This window comes from Puma concolor, chromosome E1 (assembly GCF_028749965.1).
Source record: "Puma concolor isolate L17-30 chromosome E1, mPumCon1.1.hap2, whole genome shotgun sequence".
NCBI lineage: Eukaryota > Metazoa > Chordata > Mammalia > Carnivora > Felidae > Puma > Puma concolor.
The window spans coordinates 41,894,126-41,915,094 of NC_141680.1; the positions used below are offsets into that span (position 1 = coordinate 41,894,126).

The 20,969-nt window shown below is 46.7% G+C and overlaps 1 protein-coding gene across 1 annotated transcript; it reads right to left on the minus strand.

Moving 5' to 3' along the window:
• Positions 1–9,021: 9,021 nt before the first annotated feature.
• LOC147574361 (keratin, type I cuticular Ha7-like) lies at positions 9,022–14,198 on the minus strand. Its single transcript, XM_086687293.1, has 7 exons — positions 13,665–14,198; positions 13,390–13,472; positions 12,450–12,606; positions 11,898–12,059; positions 11,683–11,808; positions 11,014–11,234; positions 9,022–10,444 (listed from the first exon to the last, which is right to left on the minus strand). The coding sequence occupies exons 1-7, from the start codon at positions 14,154–14,156 to the stop codon at positions 10,312–10,314; spliced, it is 1,374 nt and encodes a 457-aa protein (XP_086543419.1). The 5' UTR covers positions 14,157–14,198; the 3' UTR covers positions 9,022–10,311.
• Positions 14,199–20,969: the final 6,771 nt, after the last annotated feature.

Consider the following 20,969-nt stretch of genomic DNA (forward strand, 5'->3'; position numbering starts at 1 on the left):
CCGAGCCACTGAGTGTGACAACCCCTTTTCCTGCTAGGCCTTTTATACCCCATCCCAGGTGGGTGTTGGCTCAATGCTTTGACCTCAGCGCCTTGATTCTCTACCTACTGTTGTACTGTCATCCTGTTACTCAGCTGTTGGTTTACCATTAAGAGTTCCTCGCCTCATTAAAGGAATGTTGATGAATTTGACATGCCCCTTGCTGTTTGATATCAGGTTGTCGGTTGATGAAAGATCAAAGATGTATATTTCTACTCAACAGTCACCAGCAGTTAATTCAACTTCCAGATGCCTTCTTGCTGGACTGAGCCAGTCTGTCTGTGGATATAGCCTCACTCAAGGATTGAATCTTTCAGTCAGTGATCTGTATGACAGGAGGGACAGTGAATCCATCACCAGCATTTAGACTCACCCAGCGTTTCCTCTGAAGAGAAAACACCACTTTATAAAACTGGGAAGTCTACAGATATTGATTATTGTGAGGTCCCCTTTCTTCTCTCTTCTATCCTTTACACTACATACTCTTCTTGAGAAGCTTTAAAGCATCAATGCATCCCGAAACATTAGTGCTGGCTAAGTTTTGGTTGACTAGTCAGTATCAGGTTTCAGTCATTCACTTGTTGAGCATGTTTCCTGAACATTCCCTTGAACTCAGGCAGTGTGCCAATTCTTGAACATGCAGGGGTCCCTATTCCTCAGGAAAAAACAGTTCCCCAGAAATCTCAGGATATCTTTAACTTGAATGAGAACCATAGATCAATGGGGGTTAGTGAAAGACAGAGGATCCATGGTCCTGATCAAGGATGTATCTAGAGAGAAGCTACTGATAAAAATAAAATAAAATAAAAACCCTTATTTGATGCAGAAAAGGGAACTGGGCCCAGAGCTCAAGGGGTATCTCAAAAGTTTAAAAACCAAAATATATGGGGACGTAGGTATATATTGCTATTATTATTAGGTGTTCTTTCCTATTGAACCCTTACTACCTGTGATGTAGCTCTTGGTGGCCTCAGTGTGCAGATGAGGTAACTAAAGTCCATCTTCTGATTCACAGAGAAATAAATTGGCAAGGGCTCAATTTGGTCTGCAAAGCCCATTCATTCTCTTTCCAACCCACCATGGCCCCCAGTTAGAACGACCTGTGTACTGCCTGTGTTGTTGCTCAGGGGGATGCAGAAGGCTTAGTAGTTGGACGAGAAGCTGACGTGAAAAGAAATAAAATATCCGAGGGTCCTTGTGTTCCAGCAAAGGAAGATATTTAGACATAGAGCAGGGAGAACAACAAAATGCACATAGAAAAATTATACTCAAAAATCAAGAGTCTAAAATAGACCTCAAATCCCAGAGATTTTCATTAGAGCCAAGGGACCAAGGCAACCGGCTCAGGAGGTGCCCCTGCGGAGTGTTGGGACCGAAGGACTGAGGGAGATCTAATGGAGGAAGACCCCAGAAAAGTATAAGTAGGTCTCTTCTCTAAGCAAAATTCAAGAACAAGCAGCCCTGAGAAAACCAAATGGGAGGATGTTGAGTATTGGTGAAACCTGGACTCTTAGAATTCTCTCAAAAAGAAATAAAGGGATCTGGAATTCTTCCCAAAAAGAAAACCCACTCTAGGGTCAGTGCCAGTTACCCTGAGGTCACCAATGAATAATCCCCTTACAAACACCATAAATTAGGAGACCTCACGAGGCCAAACCATCCCATCCTTCAGAGGCCTCTGGGTGCAATCTGCATATATTCCATCTTCAAACACCCCTTTAGTTCCCTCTTGCCTCATCACAGAGCATCACTATAATCCAGAGAATTGGACCATTAAAACTGTTTCCTTTGATTTGCTAAATAGGCTCCATGTTTTGACCCTACCCCCTGGGAGGATTTGTTCCATCAACTAAAATTATGGTTCCTCCCATCTCAGAACACCCGCGGTTTGTTACTTCTTAGGCTCCACAGCTGAAGTTTTGACGCCCTGACACCTCTCTGTAAAGCCCTGGCTTGGGCTCAGCAAGGTGTTTTGCATGACACTGATGCCCGCCTATGACTCTGTAGAGAAGTGGGTTCTGCCAATTTCTTCCCTATCAAAGAACTGGCAGTAAGTGGAAAGCATGAGGCAGGTGTTTGAGATGCACTCCGCTGTGTCACTGAGGAGGAGCCCATTCTTGACACCCCAGACCGCCTCCTTCGCTCCCCGTAAAGAGTCGCTGGCCCCAAAGAACAACGTGAGAGCCAGACTGCATGAAGGGAGGTCCCGGCGCTGAGGGGTGAAGAGGGAGGAAGTCCTGCAGCCCCTCCTTCATTCACAGGGGCCACCTCATCTCTCTTTAGGAGTAAAAGTTTTGGAGTTGAGTCCGTCTTCAAGGTGGGGGGTAGGACACTGGGTCTGGAACAGCACCATTCAATGCCATGGTGATGGGACCTACTGAGGCAACTCAGAGTGAAAGAGAAAGCAGTGAACTCGGAGCAGCCCACAGGGTTGGGGTCTGATCTACAGCTACCTTATCTGTTGCAAAAGGGTGACTCTGAAGTTGTCTAAGGAAGCAGGTGCTGTCCCCACGCAGTGTGCACTGTGTGCACCCGGAAGAAGTTGGCAAACCACAACAGGTGGTCCATCCTGGCACAGCTGTGCCTGCGACACCCTCAGACACTCTGGGCCAGGAGACGGGGCTTCCAGAAAGGACACCCTCAGGGAGCTTTGTGATCTCAAACGTCCAGCTCTAGAGACTTTGAAATAGAGGCAACACTGCTGAGGTCTTCTCTATTAAGTGGCATTTAATAATATGATTATTTGGGAATCTTTAGTCTGATTTTAAATGTGTTTATTATTATCAGTCGGCTTTATTTCTGTCCCAGGTCTCCGGGTCATCAGAGACTAACTGACAAAATAATTGTCCTTCTCTTCTCCCTCCTGCGTTGATGGCAGGCTTCCCTTATCCACATTCTAGGGCAGCACATTTGCCCTTATTTATGTCCTACCTGGGCCCATGACAAAGCCCTTTAATGCAGCATAGTAGCATGGTCAAGGCCAAGAACTCTGGGGTCAGCCTGCCTGGATTCAGATTGTGGTTCCACCATTTACTAGCTGTGAAAACTTGGCCTGATGGCTTGACCTCACTGTGCTGTGGTTTCTGCACACGCAAAACGGAGGCAGTAATAGCACCTAGCCCACAGATTTGTTTTAACCATTAAAGAATTTGATCTCTGTAAATCATTGAAAATAATGGCCAGCACGTGGCATGGTAAACACTAAATAAGTGTTGGCTGTTTTTTTTTCAAGTGGCTTTTAATCACGGGTCTAGATGCTCACACCATTTACAATTCAAAAATGCTTATAAAATTACCATTTTGTACCTATTTAAGTTAAATTAGCAAAGATCAAAAAGGCTAGTGGCACAATGTTGGCAAGGTGTAAGGAAACAGGCATCGTCAAACACTGTTGAGGTGGGGGGTGAAACATGCATCCTCTTCAAGGCAGTTTAGCAATATCGATGCAAATGACAATTGCACCTACCCCGTGACCCGATAATTCCACTTCCAGGAATTTATCCCACAGACGCACTTACACGCGTACAAGGATAATAAGAATATTTATGGCAATATCTGGGGAGTCATAGCAGACCGAAGAGAAAATGAAACGCCTACCAAAAGAAGCCTGGTTAAGCGAATTGTAGTGCATGAATATAGTGAAAAGCTTGTAGCCATCACAGATACTAAGGTAGATATAGACACAGATCTAGATCTAGATGTAGTCATAGATATAGACGTAGACATAGATATATACTACCATAGAAATGACAACTACAATGGAATTTTCAGTGAAGAAAAGGCAAAATGCACAACAAGATACCCAGTATGCTACTTTTTATATTTACCCAAAGGGGGACATATGTGAGCTTACATTTATAGTGAAAATGAATCTCAGACCATAAAGTCAGGTGTGAAAAATATATACCTTTATTTTCTTATACTTAAACCAAATTGTACTTTTAATCTTCATCCCACACTACACCAGGTAGCAGAACCTTAATCTCAGTCATCTTGAGGACCCCTTTCCAAGAGGTCACCCCAAGTGCCAAAGGCCTTTCCTCCAGGATGTTGGGAGACAGGAGGTGGGCAGGGCTCAGCCCTTGGCATTTGCTTCCATCCACACGGCCACAGAGACCCACTGGGGAGCTCTGGCAGCCGAGAACTGGGCAGGAGGACCCACGTGGTCCTCCCGAGGACCCCGGGTCTCAGGATAGTCTATGATTTTTTTCTCGGGACCTTCTGTCCAGACTCCCCTGGGGTCTTGGTGCCTCTCCACATTCTACCTGGGAAAGGGAGGACATATGCCCTCTGCTCCTACATCCTGAACCTATTATCCTCCTGCCCTTGACTCTGTATCCCAGCCGAGGAGAAGGGGTAGGGCAAGCAGGACCCACCAGCATCTAAATTCTCTTCCCTTCCCCTCCTTTTCATTCCCTGATCCCAGCGTGCCTTCCTCTAACCAGAGGGCAGGACATTTCCCCTTACTCATCTCATCCAAGTCCATTCTCTGGTCAGCTCAGGGCTTGGACTCGTGAGACTCAAAACCCTCTTCCCTGCCTTCTACTCTGCCATCCCTCTCCCAAATCACTGAGTGCTGCTTGGGCTATAGCTACTAGAAGGTCCCCGGTGTACAGTGAAAACTACAGTGAGAATCATCTGTTAGAACCTCACAATACCTCCCCCCCCCTTCCCTTGTATACATATGGAAACTAATTTGTGGAGGAGGACTATTGGTTTAGTGTAGCCTTCACTTCTGTTTCAAGTTTTTGCAGGATGTGTGTTCTATGTGTATAATTTCTGTAAGCTAGGCTTTTTTAACGTTTTTTTTTTGTTTTTTGTTTTTTTTATTTATTTTTGGGACAGAGAGAGACAGAGCATGAACGGGGGAGGGGCAGAGAGAGAGGGAGACACAGAATCAGAAACAGGCTCCAGGCTCTGAGCCATCAGCCCAGAGCCTGACGCGGGGCTCGAACTCACGGACCGCGAGATCGTGACCTGGCTGAAGTCGGACGCTTAACCGACTGCGCCACCCAGGCGCCCCAAGCTAGGCTTTTTTAAAGAAGACCTACAAACAAAAATAAAAATGCTTGGTATTTTGTGAGAGTTTGGACACACTTGGGCTCCATTTCCCCTTTCAGGGGCCTATGTCTTTTGTGCTGAACCAGTTGGGTTCAGATGTGCCCTGTCCCAGAGTTCAGCTCTCCACAGCCCCACAGCTTCATCTTTGATTCTGGCTGATGAGGTCCCTGAGGCACTGGATTAGGAGCCATCTCCTTTGTTCTGTGCCCCCCAAAATTTGTGGATTTCCCCTCAATGTAGGAGTCCATTCCTCTGAGCTTCTCAGGGGACCACATCTTGTGGATGTGATGCTAATAAATCTCTCCCTGATCTGGCTGGAGACAGTCCTGGGGCAAAGGTGTGCTGAATGAAAAGGAGGAAAATGCAATTGTAAAAACTTGTAGAGTAGATGATTTAGGAAGTCGGGAAAATATGAAATTCTGAGTAAGTCATTATAGAATTATTTACTTGGCCCACTTCACAGATTTTATGCAATAAAAATAGGGAAATATTGACAACTCTGCTTTATTTTGCACATTGACAATCCATTATTAAATACCCTAATTCTGAAACATTCTGAAGGTCAAGTCCATCCCTGGGAGTTCATATTTTTCAGCTCAAGAGCTGCCTTCAAGTGAAAGCTTCCACTCATACTGAATCCTCAGTTTACGTCCTGGTAGTGTGCTTTGTTGTTGGCTTATGCAAAAGACCCTTGCAAGCAAGGATTTTGACTTATTACTTTTGTCTTGTTCATCTCTGGGGGCACCTGGGTGGCTCAGTTGCTTGACTATCTTGTTCATCTCTGTAATTTCCAACACGGCATCTGACTCACACAAAATACCCAGTCAATGTAAACATGAAAGAAAGAACCAAATGAGATCAGCTATGGAGCAAATCATACCCAGTTTTACCCTCCACAGTGCCTAGTGCATGGTGATGCTCAGCAAGTGTGTGTTGAATGAATGAATGAATGAATGAATGAATGAACGAACAAATGTGATATGAAACCAAACAATAGCTTGTTGTTCCAATGATAAAAAATCCTTGACTTCTAAACCCTGTAGTCCTAAATCAAATCAAAATCAGGTTGACATGTTTTCATCTAGGAATGTATTTCTATGAAAAGTCCTACAGAGCATTCAAAAGTAGATCACACTGAATTATGTGTTTAACTCATGTCCTTTTGGGAAAAGAATAGAATTATTTAATGACAGCATCAGTCGCTTTGGTTGTGCTGGTATTAGTCCTTCTCTGCTAATGATGTACTCTCCCCTCGAAAGTCATCGTCTGTCCCTTCTCAGATACTGACATTGACCCATGAAATGTTCAACACAGACAAGGCATTCAGGAGGAGTTAGCAGTGAGCTGGGGGAAGACTAGCTGGTTCAGGAACTGACAATACACTGTCCAGTAAGGTTTGTACTAAATTGATCAAGCAAATGACATGATTTCAGCAACCCTTTCCAAATTACACTGTCAGTGACCCTGAGTGTGAAAAATAGGGACATCCAAGTCTCACATTGCAGGGTCTTCCTATTTTGTATTTTTATTCAAGTATAGTTAACATATGGTGTAATATTAGTTTCAGGTGTTCAATATAGTGATCCAACAATTCTTAGAGTACTCAGTGCTCATCATGATAAGTGTACTCTTAATCGCCTCTATTTCACCACCACCCCCCCCCCCATCTATCTCCCTTCTGGCAACCACTAGTTTATTCTCTGTATTTAAGGGTCTGATTTTTTGTCTTTTTTTCCTTTGTTCATCTGTTTTGTTTCTTAAATTCCACATATGAATGAAGTCATACAGTATTTGTCTTTCTCTGATTTAGTTCACTTAGCATTATACCCTTTAGGTCCATCCATGTTGTTGCAAATGGCAATAAAAAGATTTCAATCTTTTTATGACTGAACAATATTCCATTGTATATGGAATATCTCCATCCATTCATCTATCGATGGACATTTAGGCTGCTTCCATGTCTTGGCTATGGTAAATAATGTTGCGATAAACTTAGGGGTGCATATATCTTTTCAAATCAGTGTTTTCATTTTCTTTGGGTGAATACCCAGTAGTGGAATTACTGAATCACATGATAATTCTATTTTTAGTTTTTTGAGGAAGAAGGGTCTCTCTTTAAAAGGCAGCTCAATCACTCAAAGGAACAGAGGATAAATACGTAAGTGATATAATGAGAGTTGCTTTGTAGCCAAGCAATCTAGGTCTGAGTCCTGGCTCAGCCACTTGCCAACTCATATCTTTAGACAAGCTATTTAACCCGTGAGCTTTACTACTTCATATTTTAAAAGCAGTTACAATGCCTACCATGTAAGAATGCTAGAGAGTGGTATTAGCTTCTCAGGAAGAAGCAGCAGCACTTAACATCAGGCAGGAGGAAGCTACCACTATATAAAATTCCATTTGGGGGCACCTGGGTGGATCAGTCGGTTAAGCATCCAACCTTGGCTCAGGTCATAATCTCACGGTTCGTGAGTTTGAGCCCCAAGTCGGGCTCTGTGCTGACAGCTCAGAGCCTAGAACCTGCTTTGGATTCGGTGTCTCCCTCTCTCTCTGCCCTTCTGCTCGTGCTCTCTCTGTCTCTCTCTCTCTCAAAAATAAACATTTAAAAAAATTTTTTTAAACCTCAATTTAAAAATTGTGCAGTTCTATTCAAATGTTTAACCATCAAAGAGGAAGAGAGCAAAGCAGGTTCCGTGTTTGACGTAGATGTTGCTGTTCACAAGAAGCAAAGAAATGCACCAGACACAGAGTCAGGGGACTTAAAGTTGGCCAGAAGCAGGAGCCTCGGTCTTTCTAAAAGGCAGTGCTCCAAAGGCGGGCCCCAACACAACAGGCCCCATCTCATTCATTTTGCTTCTCAGAAAAAGCCAAGGTTGCAGAGGAAGCTTTCTAGCTCAAATCATGGACAAAAACCAAGCCAGTTTCTGGAAAGACTCCTGTTCCTGCCCCCAACCCAAGCCAGTCAACATCAGGCAAGATGGTGCCTTGTTATCATGAGAAGTTCTTCTTGCAAGTCACCCCTCACCACCAAGACCACATTCAACACTGGAAGTTGTAGCTCCTAAATGCCAAGAAGCATTTTGTCCACATGAGGATGAAGCTGCCTTGAGCCATCCCAGTCTTACCCTGACATGGGCGGGTGAAGTGATTTCATTTCCCCATATTGCCCTTTCTCGTATGATGGCACAAGATCTGAGAAGGGAGGCTAACAGGAGCTATTTTTTTTCAAGCAGCTATCAACCACATTCAGAAATCAGGACTGCAAATAGGCATAATCTGCACTCCTCCCACAACGTAGCCTCCAAAATGAAGTTCTACAAGGATCACAGTGGCTCTTAGAATTACTGAGTGCCCAGGGCAGTAAGGTACCTTTGCACATCACGTCACCACTGGCGGACCCAAAGGGGGAAAAAGGAAACAAGAGCACCCATACAACTGGGCCCTGTCTTCTTGGATGGATTCAATATAAGGGAGTTGCTAAGAAGGCTCTGCCTCCTCCCCCCGAAGCAAAATTTTCTCATTCTTCGAACTAATGCAGATACTCAAATCAAATTTGCTCTGGAAAACAAGTTAGTAAGTACACAATTTCATTTCTGATCGCCTATAGCTGCTAAAGGAAACTAATTCTAGCTGCCCAGAGGAAACAGCCTGAGGCCCCAGGTGAATTGTGAGCAGTCTGGCTCGGCACCCACACTCCTAATTATATGACACTGGCTCTGCATGAGGTCAATATGGTGCTTTCTCCTTTTCAGACTTTTTAAATTTCTGTCATCTCACTTAATCCTAGAATCCATAACAGATCTAGGATGTGAGTGGGAAAGATGACATAACCCTCACTGTATGGCAGGGGAAAACGCTGAGTTAAGTGATGATTCTCAAGCCCCGTAACAAGTCAGAGATAAAGTCAGGAAGACACATTCATTCTTTCAACAGATGTTTATTAAGCATCTACTCTGTACCAAGCAGTGAGCTAGGCTCCAGGGAAGCAGCAGTGCACAAATGCTAATCTCCAGTAAGCATTTCAGTGAGGAAACAATGGAAGAGCTGGCAATTTTACCTGTTGATGATGACAATAAGCAAGACAGAGAGTGACGAGGCTGTTGAGTATGTGGACTGATGGCCAAGCAAGAGCTCTCAGAAGCAGTAGCATTTCTGCCGAGGCCTGAATAACAAGAAAGAGAGGGGAGGCATTCCAGGAAGGAGGAAGAACAGGGTCCGGTCTCAGGGATGTCCAATGGAACATACTGGCCAATGTGGTGGCATTGTGGTCAGGAAGGGGGAGGGTGGGAAGACACGAGGTGGGAGCAGAGAAGGTAAATAAGAATAAAAACTTTGAAAATATTGTAATAATGTATTTTCCATCACCCTAAATCATCAGGCTTAGCAATGGTTTAATATTTCAGGAGAAACTACTAGAAAAAAATAAAGTCATTGTCCAAATTTTACTGTAAAATTAGATGAAGAGAGAAGTATAGCCAGACAATAGTTATGAGAGTCCAGATTTCTAGAGAAGAGAGATTTCTTAATCTGAAAGTTCTCTTTACATAGCAAGAGGCCAGCCTGGTCCTTTGTCAAAGAAAGGAACCCTGAGTGAAGAGAGCTCAGATCTGATACAGGGAACTCCCACCTTACTAGAAAGGAAATGAAGCCACTTCCAAGGCGGGGCGGCAGAAGGACAGGAGGAAGGAAGTGGATGAGGAATTGTTCACATATGCCATATCTAGTTTCATTGCCCCCCTCACTGGGGCCATTATCTGGGGCTGCAGATGTTAGAAACAGAATCAGTACATCGGGGCGGGGGGGGGAGCCCAAACAGTGAAGTTTGTTTCTCACTTTCCTGGCCACAAACTGGAAATTTTTCAAGCTAAAGTTGGTGCTTGAAATGCAAATGCAGTTTCAGGTCCTGCCCCATCCTCACCCCATGATACTTCTTCAATCTGATCCAATGCCTGAGTCTCTCCAATGTAGATAGTCCCACCAGTGGTGGCTGGGATCCAGCCACTGAGAGCATGGAACTAATCTGGGAAAATCTGGAGCTGGGAAAGAAGCCTCCTGACCAAGATTCCACTTCTCCTGATATCTTGTGGCCTTTGGACAGGCTCTGCATGCAGAAAGTCAGCAATAGTTAGAAGCCATATTTTCTGGATGTATAACAAGCATTTCTCTTTAGGCATCCCCTTGCTCTAACCACCCTTGCTGGTACACGGGCACTCAGAATCGGCTCCCGGTGCTGACTCCACAGGTCGACCCAGGCCCGCAAGTGGTGCGGGGGCCACAGCTTGGACGAGGCGCACAGGGGGGAGTCACACAGGCAGCAGAGGTGGAGCATGGATTGCAAGGGAGTCTGTGGAGAGAGAGAAAAGGTGAATGAAGTGAGGGATGGGAAATGAATGATGTGTGATAGAGCACAAGGAAGGAGTCGCCCTCTTTAAAACTACAAGACGGGGACCCAACAGATGCCCTAGCCATTGACCCCCTATTGTGCACCCCTAGTGCTAGACTGAGGGATCTCTATCTACAATGTCATCCAGAATTAAGGTTTTCTAGACGAGAATCGGGTTCTAGCCTACAAGATAAAAAATACAAACAAAGATTAAAAAGAGAGCAAAAGTGAGTTCAACAAACCTGCTGGGATCTATACTCAAATTGCCTGTTCAAGATACAGCCATGTTTCTACTCTCAGCAGTGAATGGCTAGCCAAGCAGCCCCACTGGCGACCTGGCAATGGATCCTAATGGATGGTCACTCCCTTCATATTCCGTCAATGAGGCAGAGTATGAGAAGAGGAAGGGCAATGGGTCACTCAACAGGAGCATAGACTGCCTTCTGGTTTGTAGACAACACCACTGTTACCGTAAGGAACTCATAAGAATTGGGCAAATGATTGGCCAAGAGTGCCTAGATCACACATACTTGCAATCCTCACTCTCCAGAAGTTTCCGGTACGTGGCAATCTCGCTCTCCAGCCGGGCCTTGACGTCCAGCAGCACCTGGTACTCCTGGTTCTGCCGTTCCAGGTCAGCCCGGATCTCAGACAGCTGCTCCTCCACGTCACGGATCAGGATCTGCATCTGGGCCAGCTCGGTGCCGAAGCGTGCATCTGACTCACACAGGGAGTTCTGCAGACAGTCCTTCTGTAGTGGCAAATAACCGGGTAAGAGATCAAGGTGTCCCAAAATTCAGCAGTAGGAATCATGGCCAACCTCACCATGTCATAGGACATGCCCAGAACTCTGGAGAAATCGCTGCCCATATCACCACGACTTTTCACAAAATTCTACCTGGAAGAAGTGTTCATCCCTGTATTCCCAGTACCTGACCAAGTAGACACCCAGTGACGTCTTGTGGAACGAAGGCCTGAATCGCCACCCTTTATTGTAAAGGAAGTGGAGTTGGCTTTTTAAAGGAACCGGTTTTCGGGGTCAAACCAACCTTGATGGTGAGGCATCTCCCCCAGGGAGAGAGGGACCCAGCCCCTGAGTTCTGATTGTTAGTGGGACTGATGAGTGGGACTTCTAAGACATGCTGCTGCCAGGCCGTGGCCCATGGCACCAGCAGCACGGTGAGGGCAGAAGACCGTACCAGGCTGTGCTGGGCCTGAAGCTCCACCTCCAGGGCGTTCACCGTACGCCTCAGCTCCAGGATCTCCGACTGGCAGCACTGCAGCTCCTCGGAGCAGGACATGTCCTGCTTGCTGATGCTCTCGGACTGAAGCACAAGGGCACAGAGATATCACATCACCCCCCTGCCCAGGTGGAAGCCGGGGGGCCCTCCCTGCTCCAAGGCGGCACCCTCACCTGATCTTGGAACCACTGCTCCACGTCGTTGTGGCCGGTCTGCATCATGGCCTCGTAGTGGCACCGCATCTCGTCCAGCACCCTGCTCAGGTCCACGGTGGGCTCCGCGTCCAGTTTAATCTGGAGCTTGTCCCCTAGCTGGCCCCTCAGGATGTGGACTTCCTGTGGGCACAGAAGGACCAACACTCTGAGTGAGGAAAAGGCTTTGGACAGAGCAGATGGCACCTGAACCCCTTCTCTGACGAGCAGCATGAGGGGTGAGCCCACTTGTGCACGATGTGAAAGATCTTGTCCAGGATCCACTGGGAAGAGCCCAGTGGGTCGCCTTCTTAAATTCACAAGGCAAACCTTTAGAGACAAGGAACCCGCCCCCCCCACCCCCACCGCTACCTCTGCTACATCCTACAGAGTCAGCCTGACTCCCACACCCAGATCAACCCCTCATCCTGATGCCAACTGAGCCTGGCTTCTAATCCTACAGCCACAGGGTGGGCGGTGCTCCCTTCTCTGCTCAATGCCCTCTCCCATGGGTCTGCAGCCCCAAGCCCAGACCTGCTCGTGGTTGCTCTTGAGGCAGAGCATCTCCTCCTTCAGGGACTCCTGCTGGGCCTCCAGGTCGGCCTTGGCCAGGCTCAGGTCATCCAGGAGCTTGTGCATCCCACACATGTCCGCCTCCACCACCTGGCGTAGGGACAGCTCACTCTCGTGCCTTCCAGGACAGGAGATGAAAGGTCAGCAGGATGACAAGGACAGCCCCTTTCAGCTGCCCCCAGTATCCATTTCCTTCACCAATTAGGATCCTCATTTGCTCACTGTGCTCAGCACTGGCTTCAGAGATTAATTAGACTCAACCCCTCTACTCAATCAGCTCATGGTCTAGCAAGGTATTCATAGTAGGTATCATTTTTACCATTGGGCATTGAAGAAACTTTGGTTCCAAAAGATGAATTAGCTTGCATGAGATCATGTATTTCAGGATCCAGTACAGGACTCACACCGCTAGGTTAAGCAACATCCAGGTACCTGGTCAATGATTTGCTCCCTTATTCCTTGTGTTGGGCTACTTGTCTATCTCTGACCTTTGTCTGGTAGAAATGCCTGGTATTTGAGGTCCCCATAGATAAATTTGGACCCTGACCTATCTGTAAATGGTTCCTCTAACTTACATGTGAAATTCAGTGACTGTCCTTGCTCAGTTTATTCTTGAAATCACCTTATTCTGCTCCTGATGAGTGAGCTCAAGCAGCCTTACCTTCCATTTTAGAGAAGTAAATGAAGGAGGCATAACTCTAGGCTACACCATACATACTGAATTTGATGTGTTTTTTTTTTCCTCAGCCACTTTCTATTAGTTTTGTTTGTAATAAAAATCTTTATTTGGAGAATTTAGGAAAGAAGAAACAGGACAGTAACTCAGTCAATTAAGTAGTTGGCCATTGTGACTTAGGGTAGAGGAAGGAGTCACTCTGAGACCTCTTCCAGCCCTACTTACTTGATTCTAAAGTCATCAGCAGCCAGCTTGGCATTGTCAACTTGAATAATGAGCCTGGTATTCTCAGCCTTGCTGCACAGGATCTGTGGAAAACCAGGAAGACAGTTCATGCACAAAACATCATACTCTGGGCTCCAGCTCTATGGGTGACATCTACACTCATGCTCAGGAGAACCCAAGAGCACAAAGACCCTTGAGTCTTCAATGGCCCTTTGACTGCCATGCCCTTCCACCTTCCTCAGACACAGCATACCCCAGGCTACTTCAGACCTCACCTTCTGCTGGAGCTCCTCGATGGTCCGGAAGTACGACTGGTAGTCTGGACACACGCTGGACTCGTGGCATTTGCTCGACTCTCGGATCTTGGTCTCCAGCTCCGCGTTCTCCCGCTCCAGCTGACGCACCTTCTCCAGGTAGTTGGCCAGGCGGTCGTTCAGGAACTGCATGGTCACCTTCTCGTGCCCATTCGGGGCGCCTTCGCCATAGTTCCCACACACTCCGATGTTGCCGGGAATGTCGCGGGTCCCTGGCAAGGGGCAAGCGGTTTGGCAGCTATAGGGTACACAGAGGCTGGGTCGGCCCAGAGGCGTGGTCCCCACACGCACCCGGTTGGCATGTGCCAGGGTGGCGGACAGGCACAGGGAGGCAGCCTTGGCCTCTGCCCCAGGCTGGCCCCCAACGTCAATGCAGGAACCACAGACATTTGCAGCTTCGGGCATCTGAGTGCTGCCCAGACAGCGGGATGAGCTGATGTAGCAGGAGGTCATGGTGTGGGCTGAGGTAGCACAGGAGCTTCAGAGCAGCTGTGAAGGCCGAGCCACTGAGTGTGACAACCCCTTTTCCTGCTAGGCCTTTTATACCCCATCCCAGGTGGGTGTTGGCTCAATGCTTTGACCTCAGCGCCTTGATTCTCTACCTACTGTTGTACTGTCATCCTGTTACTCAGCTGTTGGTTTACCATTAAGAGTTCCTCGCCTCATTAAAGGAATGTTGATGAATTTGAGGTGCCTCCTGGCTCTTTGATATCAGGTTGTCTGTTGATGGGAAGTAAGAAACTTTTATTATTTTTCAAAGAACAAAATCCTTTTAGCCATCAGATGTTCATACCTTGACTAGAGCTGATGTGCCCACACTGAAGGCATGACTTTCCTTTTGGTCATAGGATAAACCCTATGAGAACAATGATGCCCACCTGGGTTAAGACTAAACCAGCCTTCTCTATCCAGGGAAGAGCCTGGTTTCGGGCTGATAGATGTTATGGGTTTTGGTTATCAAAAACTTCACATTTCTTCTTTCTTCTCTTTGCCTTTCAAACTCACTTTGAGGGGCAATAAGACTTTGGTAAGTCCATTCATTCAACATGCATCTCGTGGCACATCCCATGTGCCAGGCACTATGCCATGCCCCTGTCATACAACTAGTTAAGCCTGACATAGTTCCTGTCCATCAGGAAGCAACCCAAACTTAGGTAGCCATGGATGTTTTAAATAAGTTGTCTGCAAAGATCATCAGTACAAGGGTGACCTTGAACCTTGCCTGATCTAGACCAGGAAAGATAAGCTCAATAAGCCAGAAACAAGCAAAAATGAACAATAACCTTTTTACGTTCCAAGGCTGTGAAACTCAATGGACATTGAGTTATCAGAGTCAGTATGGTGGTTTTTCCTGCCCTACTTCCTTGATTCTAAAATTCTTTACTGAGCACTTAACCATGTGTTAGGGGGCTTATCAACAATATTGTTTAATCCTTCCTACCATCCTGTAAGGTGGATATTCTTACCATAACTTTACGAAAGAAAGAAAAGACATTGAGGACCAGAGACGTGAAGTTGTTTTTCTAAGATCAACCCCCTTATAAAGTGGCAAAGCCTGTTGTTAATATCAGTTTCTTTCAACTCCAGAGCCCATTCTTGTTCTCTTCACCTTGCACACCCCCCAGTAGGGGAATAAGTGTGTCATTGCCAGAATTAAGAAGGATTATAAGGTCTAGAAATTGTACAAGAAGTTGAAATTAAGAGATAAAATAAAAATTTAACATTCTATATTATTCTTTGTGTCTCAGAAAATACAAATGTTGAGATACCAGAACAATAGGGCAAGGCTTCTCCAAGGACCATGCAGAAGGATGCCCAGGAGAAATCTCCATCCCCAATATTATTATACATCTCATACCCCACTAGCTCTTGGCATCAGAGAGCCAAGACTGCTGACTACTAAGGTCCCACAAGTTCTCTCTTAAAATTTGTGGCAGGAGATAGATTGCCCCCTAGGACTGAGAAAGACCTAATATGGAGTAAAACTAAGTTATCAGAGTCAGTAGGGGGGTTATAACTAAATCTTCGTGAAAATGAATATTTTCCAGTGCTCTAAGCATTGAGCAAAAGCGGAATAGACATCTCTATAGGGACCAGATCTGTATATATGAAACATAAACTATTGGAGTTCTATCAAGAAGAAATACAGAAGTCTGAGACTTCTGTTCAGGATGGGTTTCCCAGGAAGGGTAACTAGTGGTCAGCTCTGTCCTAAGAGTTACTCAGAGCTCATCAATGAATAACTTTATAGACATCATAATTAGAAGACCTCACCAGGCCAGCCCATCTCATCCTTCAGAGGCCTTTGGGTGCGATCTGCATAGGTTACATCTTCAAACACTGCTTTGTTACTCTCCTCTGTCTCATCACATAGCAACAAGCTTCTCTATAAACCAGGGAACTAGACTTATAAAGTCATTTCTTTTGACCCGCTAAATCGAATCTATCTTTTGACTTTATTCTCTGGCAGGATTCATTCCATTAGCTAAAACTCATGATTTCCTCCATCTCAAAATACACAACACTTGTTACTGCATAACATCGCTGCTGAGGCTTTCTATGTTGAGGTGACGCTCCTCTGTACTGAAGCTTCATCATGGTCCTGGCTTGGGCTTCAACCGAATGTGCTGTTTTGCATAATGACACTGATGTTGCGTGTCTCTTTGTAAAGTTGCTTGGTTCCACTGAGTTGCATTTTTCTCAAAGGAGGTGAGTGTGGGGTGAAGATCCTTGCCCTCATATCTAAGACTGCCTTTCTTCCCAACCCTTTAAAAAGAGTCCCTGTGGCCCTTGGTAACCAAACATGAGCCAGAGTCAGTGACAAGAAGTGGCGAAGACGGAGTGTGAGAGACAGAAGCCTGTAGCCCTCCTTCACTCACCTGTGTGCACACAGTTCTCTCACTGAGTCTGACTTCAAAAATACCAGTCTCTAGAAGCAGGAAGCCTACTGCAGATGGAAAGGCAGAGCTGTGGCCTTGGGATGCTGTTTTCAAACATGGTGGTGTTACAGACGGATGCATCTCAACCAGCGGGAGGGAAAGCTGTGGACCTGTAGACTAGCCCCCAGGAATCGTGCCTAGCCCACAGCCTACTTTTTCTACGCTGTGGCTCCTGCTGCAGGAAGATGCGTGAGGCATCCAAGGGTTTGTGCCCTGTAAGGGAACCTCGCCCATCACATAATATAGGGGGTGCAAACGTCGAAGACAGCTCCTGTGTGTGGAGCCTCATACTGCCGTGTCCTCTGGGTGTTAGGAAGTGGTGCCAGAGAAAACTATAGGTCAAGAAAATCATGAAGATTCTTAAAAGAAGAGTAATAAATAATAATAATAAGTAATAAATGATCTATTATTCTAGGTATGCAACTCTTGAGGCTTTGATGAATGGAAAAAGCACACTTTTATTCAAATTAGATAGGATTTTACCATCAGGTTTCTTAGATCCAGCTCCATAATCCACAAAGTTTATCCACTTAATCAATGTTGTTTTCCTCCTACCATGACATCATCTAGACACTAAGAGTACGTCTATAAAAGACACAGTCCCTGCCTTAGAGTAGGGGAGACATTTGTGACAAGGCACCACAGTGGCCTGTGGAGGTGGTGCCACACTCACTCCGAGGCCTTCAGACATGTTATCATCTTTCTCCCCGTTACCCATTACCCTGCGGATGGCCCCAGAGCAGAATCCACTTTCCCCTGGCAGCTGTCTATTCCGGATACCAAGTAATTCTCTGTGGCACCAGCTGGGTGTCCTATAGTTCAATTTAATCCCTATGTTACCCACCTGGATTTAGCATCAGATCTCACAAGGTAAAGGCTCAGTCCCACAAGGCTGCCCTTCTTCAGACACCAATCGTAAGTTCCAGGTTGTCACCTGTCCTTCTGAATGACTGGCTATAACTCAGTGTTCCCGTGACCCCTTCCTTGGGTTTGATAATTTGCTGGAATGACTCCCAGAACTCGGGGAAACGTTCATGTTTACCAGTTTAGCATCAAGGATATGATAAAGGACACGAAGAATAGCCTCATAAAGAGACACATAGGGCAAGATATGTGGGGAGGGGTGCAGAACTTTCATGCCCTCTCTGAACGAGCCAGGCACCCTGCACCCCCATGCGTTTGTCTTTGTACAGTGTTTATGTATCCTACTCAGCAGAACTTTCCATACACTTCATGGCAGAATCAGTAAGGAGTTTGTTCACAAGAGCTTCCCCACGGCCATCAGAGGTCTGGGAGAAAGAGCACCCAGCCACCGGGGGGCTGGGGGGAGGTAGGTAGGGGGACTCTGTGAGGAATCCACCTTCTCATATTCTTTGGGTACCTATAAAGGTACTCTTTACACCTTGAGTATATGAGTATAGTATAGTATAGTATCGTGTATGAGTATAGCCTCATACTCTTCGGGTACCTATAAAGGGATGGCCAGGGTCATAATGTTGAATCTGGTGTGTGGTTGAAGCCTGTGAGAGTAGAGCCACTCCCCTGGGCAACGTGGAGACCCATCCAATATGTCCCTCACCTGCAGAGGAGGGGCATTCACAGAAAGGAAAGAAGCACTCAAGGGCTTAGGTCCTCCTTGGCCTAGCGTCTGGGAAGGAGCTCCTGGGAGCCCAGGGGCTGGGTATGGTATCCAGCAGACAGAGGGAAATGGGAACTAGAAGGAGAGGGTGTCAGACAAGATCCCTTTCCTCCCAGAACCATGAGATTGGACAGGTCTGTGTGCCCCACAAGCAGGCTGTGAGTTGGGTCTTCTAGACTCATGTCCCACAGATCCCTTTTGCTATTATCAAGGTAGAGCTGAATCCCCTCTCAACCACCCATCCTCCACCCAGCCACAGGGAATCTGGGGTCCTTTATGCACTCTTGACCAGTGTCAGAGTGACAGAATGCTCCAAGTCCTGGCCGTGGAACTTAGTGCCTGAGGACAGGTGACCCAAAAGGCAGGACCTAATTATTTGGCCCCTTCTGCACCCCAGGAGAGCCTCCTTCTAGGGCTGACAGGGCAGGATTAGGGCTGTGTTTTCATTTAAGGAGGGGGTATTTCTGGACAGCCTCTGCTCCCAGCGCTGCCCCTCACTAGCCAGGTGGCCCAGAGCAAGTCAGCCAGCTCTTCTGGTCCCTGGTTCCCCACTGAAAATACAAGCTCTGGAACAGACCATGGGCTTGAACTCTTGAGCGCAACCCAAGTAAGAATTACACGGCACATTTTGCGACTATATATGTGCTAGACACACATACATATTATTTTCTGTTCTGTTCTCTCTTTCTCTCACTCTCTTGCTCTCTCTCTCTCGCCCTCTCTCTAGCTGATCAAAATCCACTAAAATGACTTCACAGACCATCAATGGATCACAGCCATAGTTTAAAATACACCACACAGGTGCCCACTGTAACTCGGTGAAATAACCTGACAACAGTAGACACACACAACAGGCAACTTCATTTATTAATTTATTCTTTTAACTTATTGGCCAGGAACCAGAAGAGAGATGTAGCTCCCCAAGTGCTGCAGAAGGAAAATGGCCCCGCTAAGAGAACTTGAACGTCAAAACACAGGCGGAAGTCGTGAGAAGCCACAGAGCCTCAGGGACGCCCCACCCCAGAGATGAGCCGTCTGTAAGGTGGGTGTCAGCCACGGGGGAGTCTCTGGCTTCCCGTGTCTGTCATGTGCGGCGACGGGAAGGTCCCCACTGCCCTGTGTACGGGATCTGCTGCTACCATGGCAGGCTTGGGCTCACAGGGTGGGCTCAAGGAGGAGGTGCCGTGTGGGGCTTGTGGGGTGCAGGTCACGGGACACGCTTGTGGGTCGCCCGAGGGAGCGGCATGTGGATTGAAGGCATTCTGCAACCCAGATGCACAGAGACGTCCATCCTCAAGCCCAGCAGCTAAGAAAAGACAGACTTGGCCTGAGTCCCTGCCCTCCTGCCTTACTAGCTCAGGCCCCGGGGCCAATTGCGTTCTTTGAGCCCCGTATCTTCATCTACAATAACAAGGACGGTAATGTTAACTGCATGGCCTGCTATTAAGTCTTAGGGAAAATAATGCTGAAATCCATAGGAAGAGAGACAACAGGGCTCATCAGAGAGGACTGAGTCTTCTGTTCACACATAGGTGCTCTTCCTACATGCAACACTCCAAATACTTTCCTGCCACATGAGTTCTTTGCTGCCATCATTCTCTGAGCCTCAGTTTCCTCGATTACAAACTGGGGCCCCTAGAACCCTCACATACTCCTTCAGCTATGGCACAAGCAAAATTGACTAGGCCTGATAGAGATGAGGGGAGTCCCGTCAGACTTTTTTTTTTTTTTAGTTAAAGAAAAGTGGCATATCTTTATTTTAATTTTTTTAAATGTTTTTATTTATTTTTGAGACAGAGACAGAGCATAAGCAGGGGAGGGGCAGAGAGCGGGGGAGACACAGAATCCGAAGCAGGCTCCAGGCTCTGAGCTGTCAGCACAGAGCCCGATGCGGGGCTCGAACCCACAAACCGTGAGATCATGACCTGAGCCAAAGTCGGGCGCTTAACCGAATGAGCCACCCAGGCGCCCCCTTTTTTTTTGAAATGTTTTTATTTATTTTTTTTAATTTTTTTTAGATGTTTATTTATTATTGAGAGACAGAGAGAGACAGAGCATGAGCAGGGGAGGAGCAGAGAGAGGGGGAGACACAGAATCCGAAGTCAGGCTCCAGGCTCTGAGCTGTCAGCACAGAGCCCGATGCGGGGCTCAAACTCAAACTTCGAGATCATGACCTGAGCCGAAGTCGGGCGCTTAACCGACTGAACCACCCAGGTGCCCCTGTTTTTATTTATTTTTGAGACAGAGAGAGACAGAGCATGAGCAGGGGAGGGACAGAGAGAGGGGGAGACACGGAATCAAAGTGGCATATCTTTAAGAAGAAAGAAAGAAAGAAAGAAAGAAAGAAAGAAAGAAAGAAAGAAAGAAAGAAAGAAAGAAAGAAAAATTTAAGGTAGGCCTTATCATGTTGCATGGGTTCAGTGAAGGAAGACAAAATGCCCAGCACATCAGAAACGTTACGGCCACAGATATTCCTCCTTCTCCCTCACCCTGCTCATGGCCCAAGGCCGCTGGCTAAAAGGAAAGAACCAAAATTAAGGGCCAGGCATGAGAGCAGTTGGGCACCCTGAGGAAGCAGAACCCCAAGTGTCCGCTGGGACAGGGGGGCGCCTGTGACTGAGAAGGAAGGAATTCAAGAGCTCTGGGCAGGTGTGTGATGTAGGATGGTCACAATACACACATCAGCGT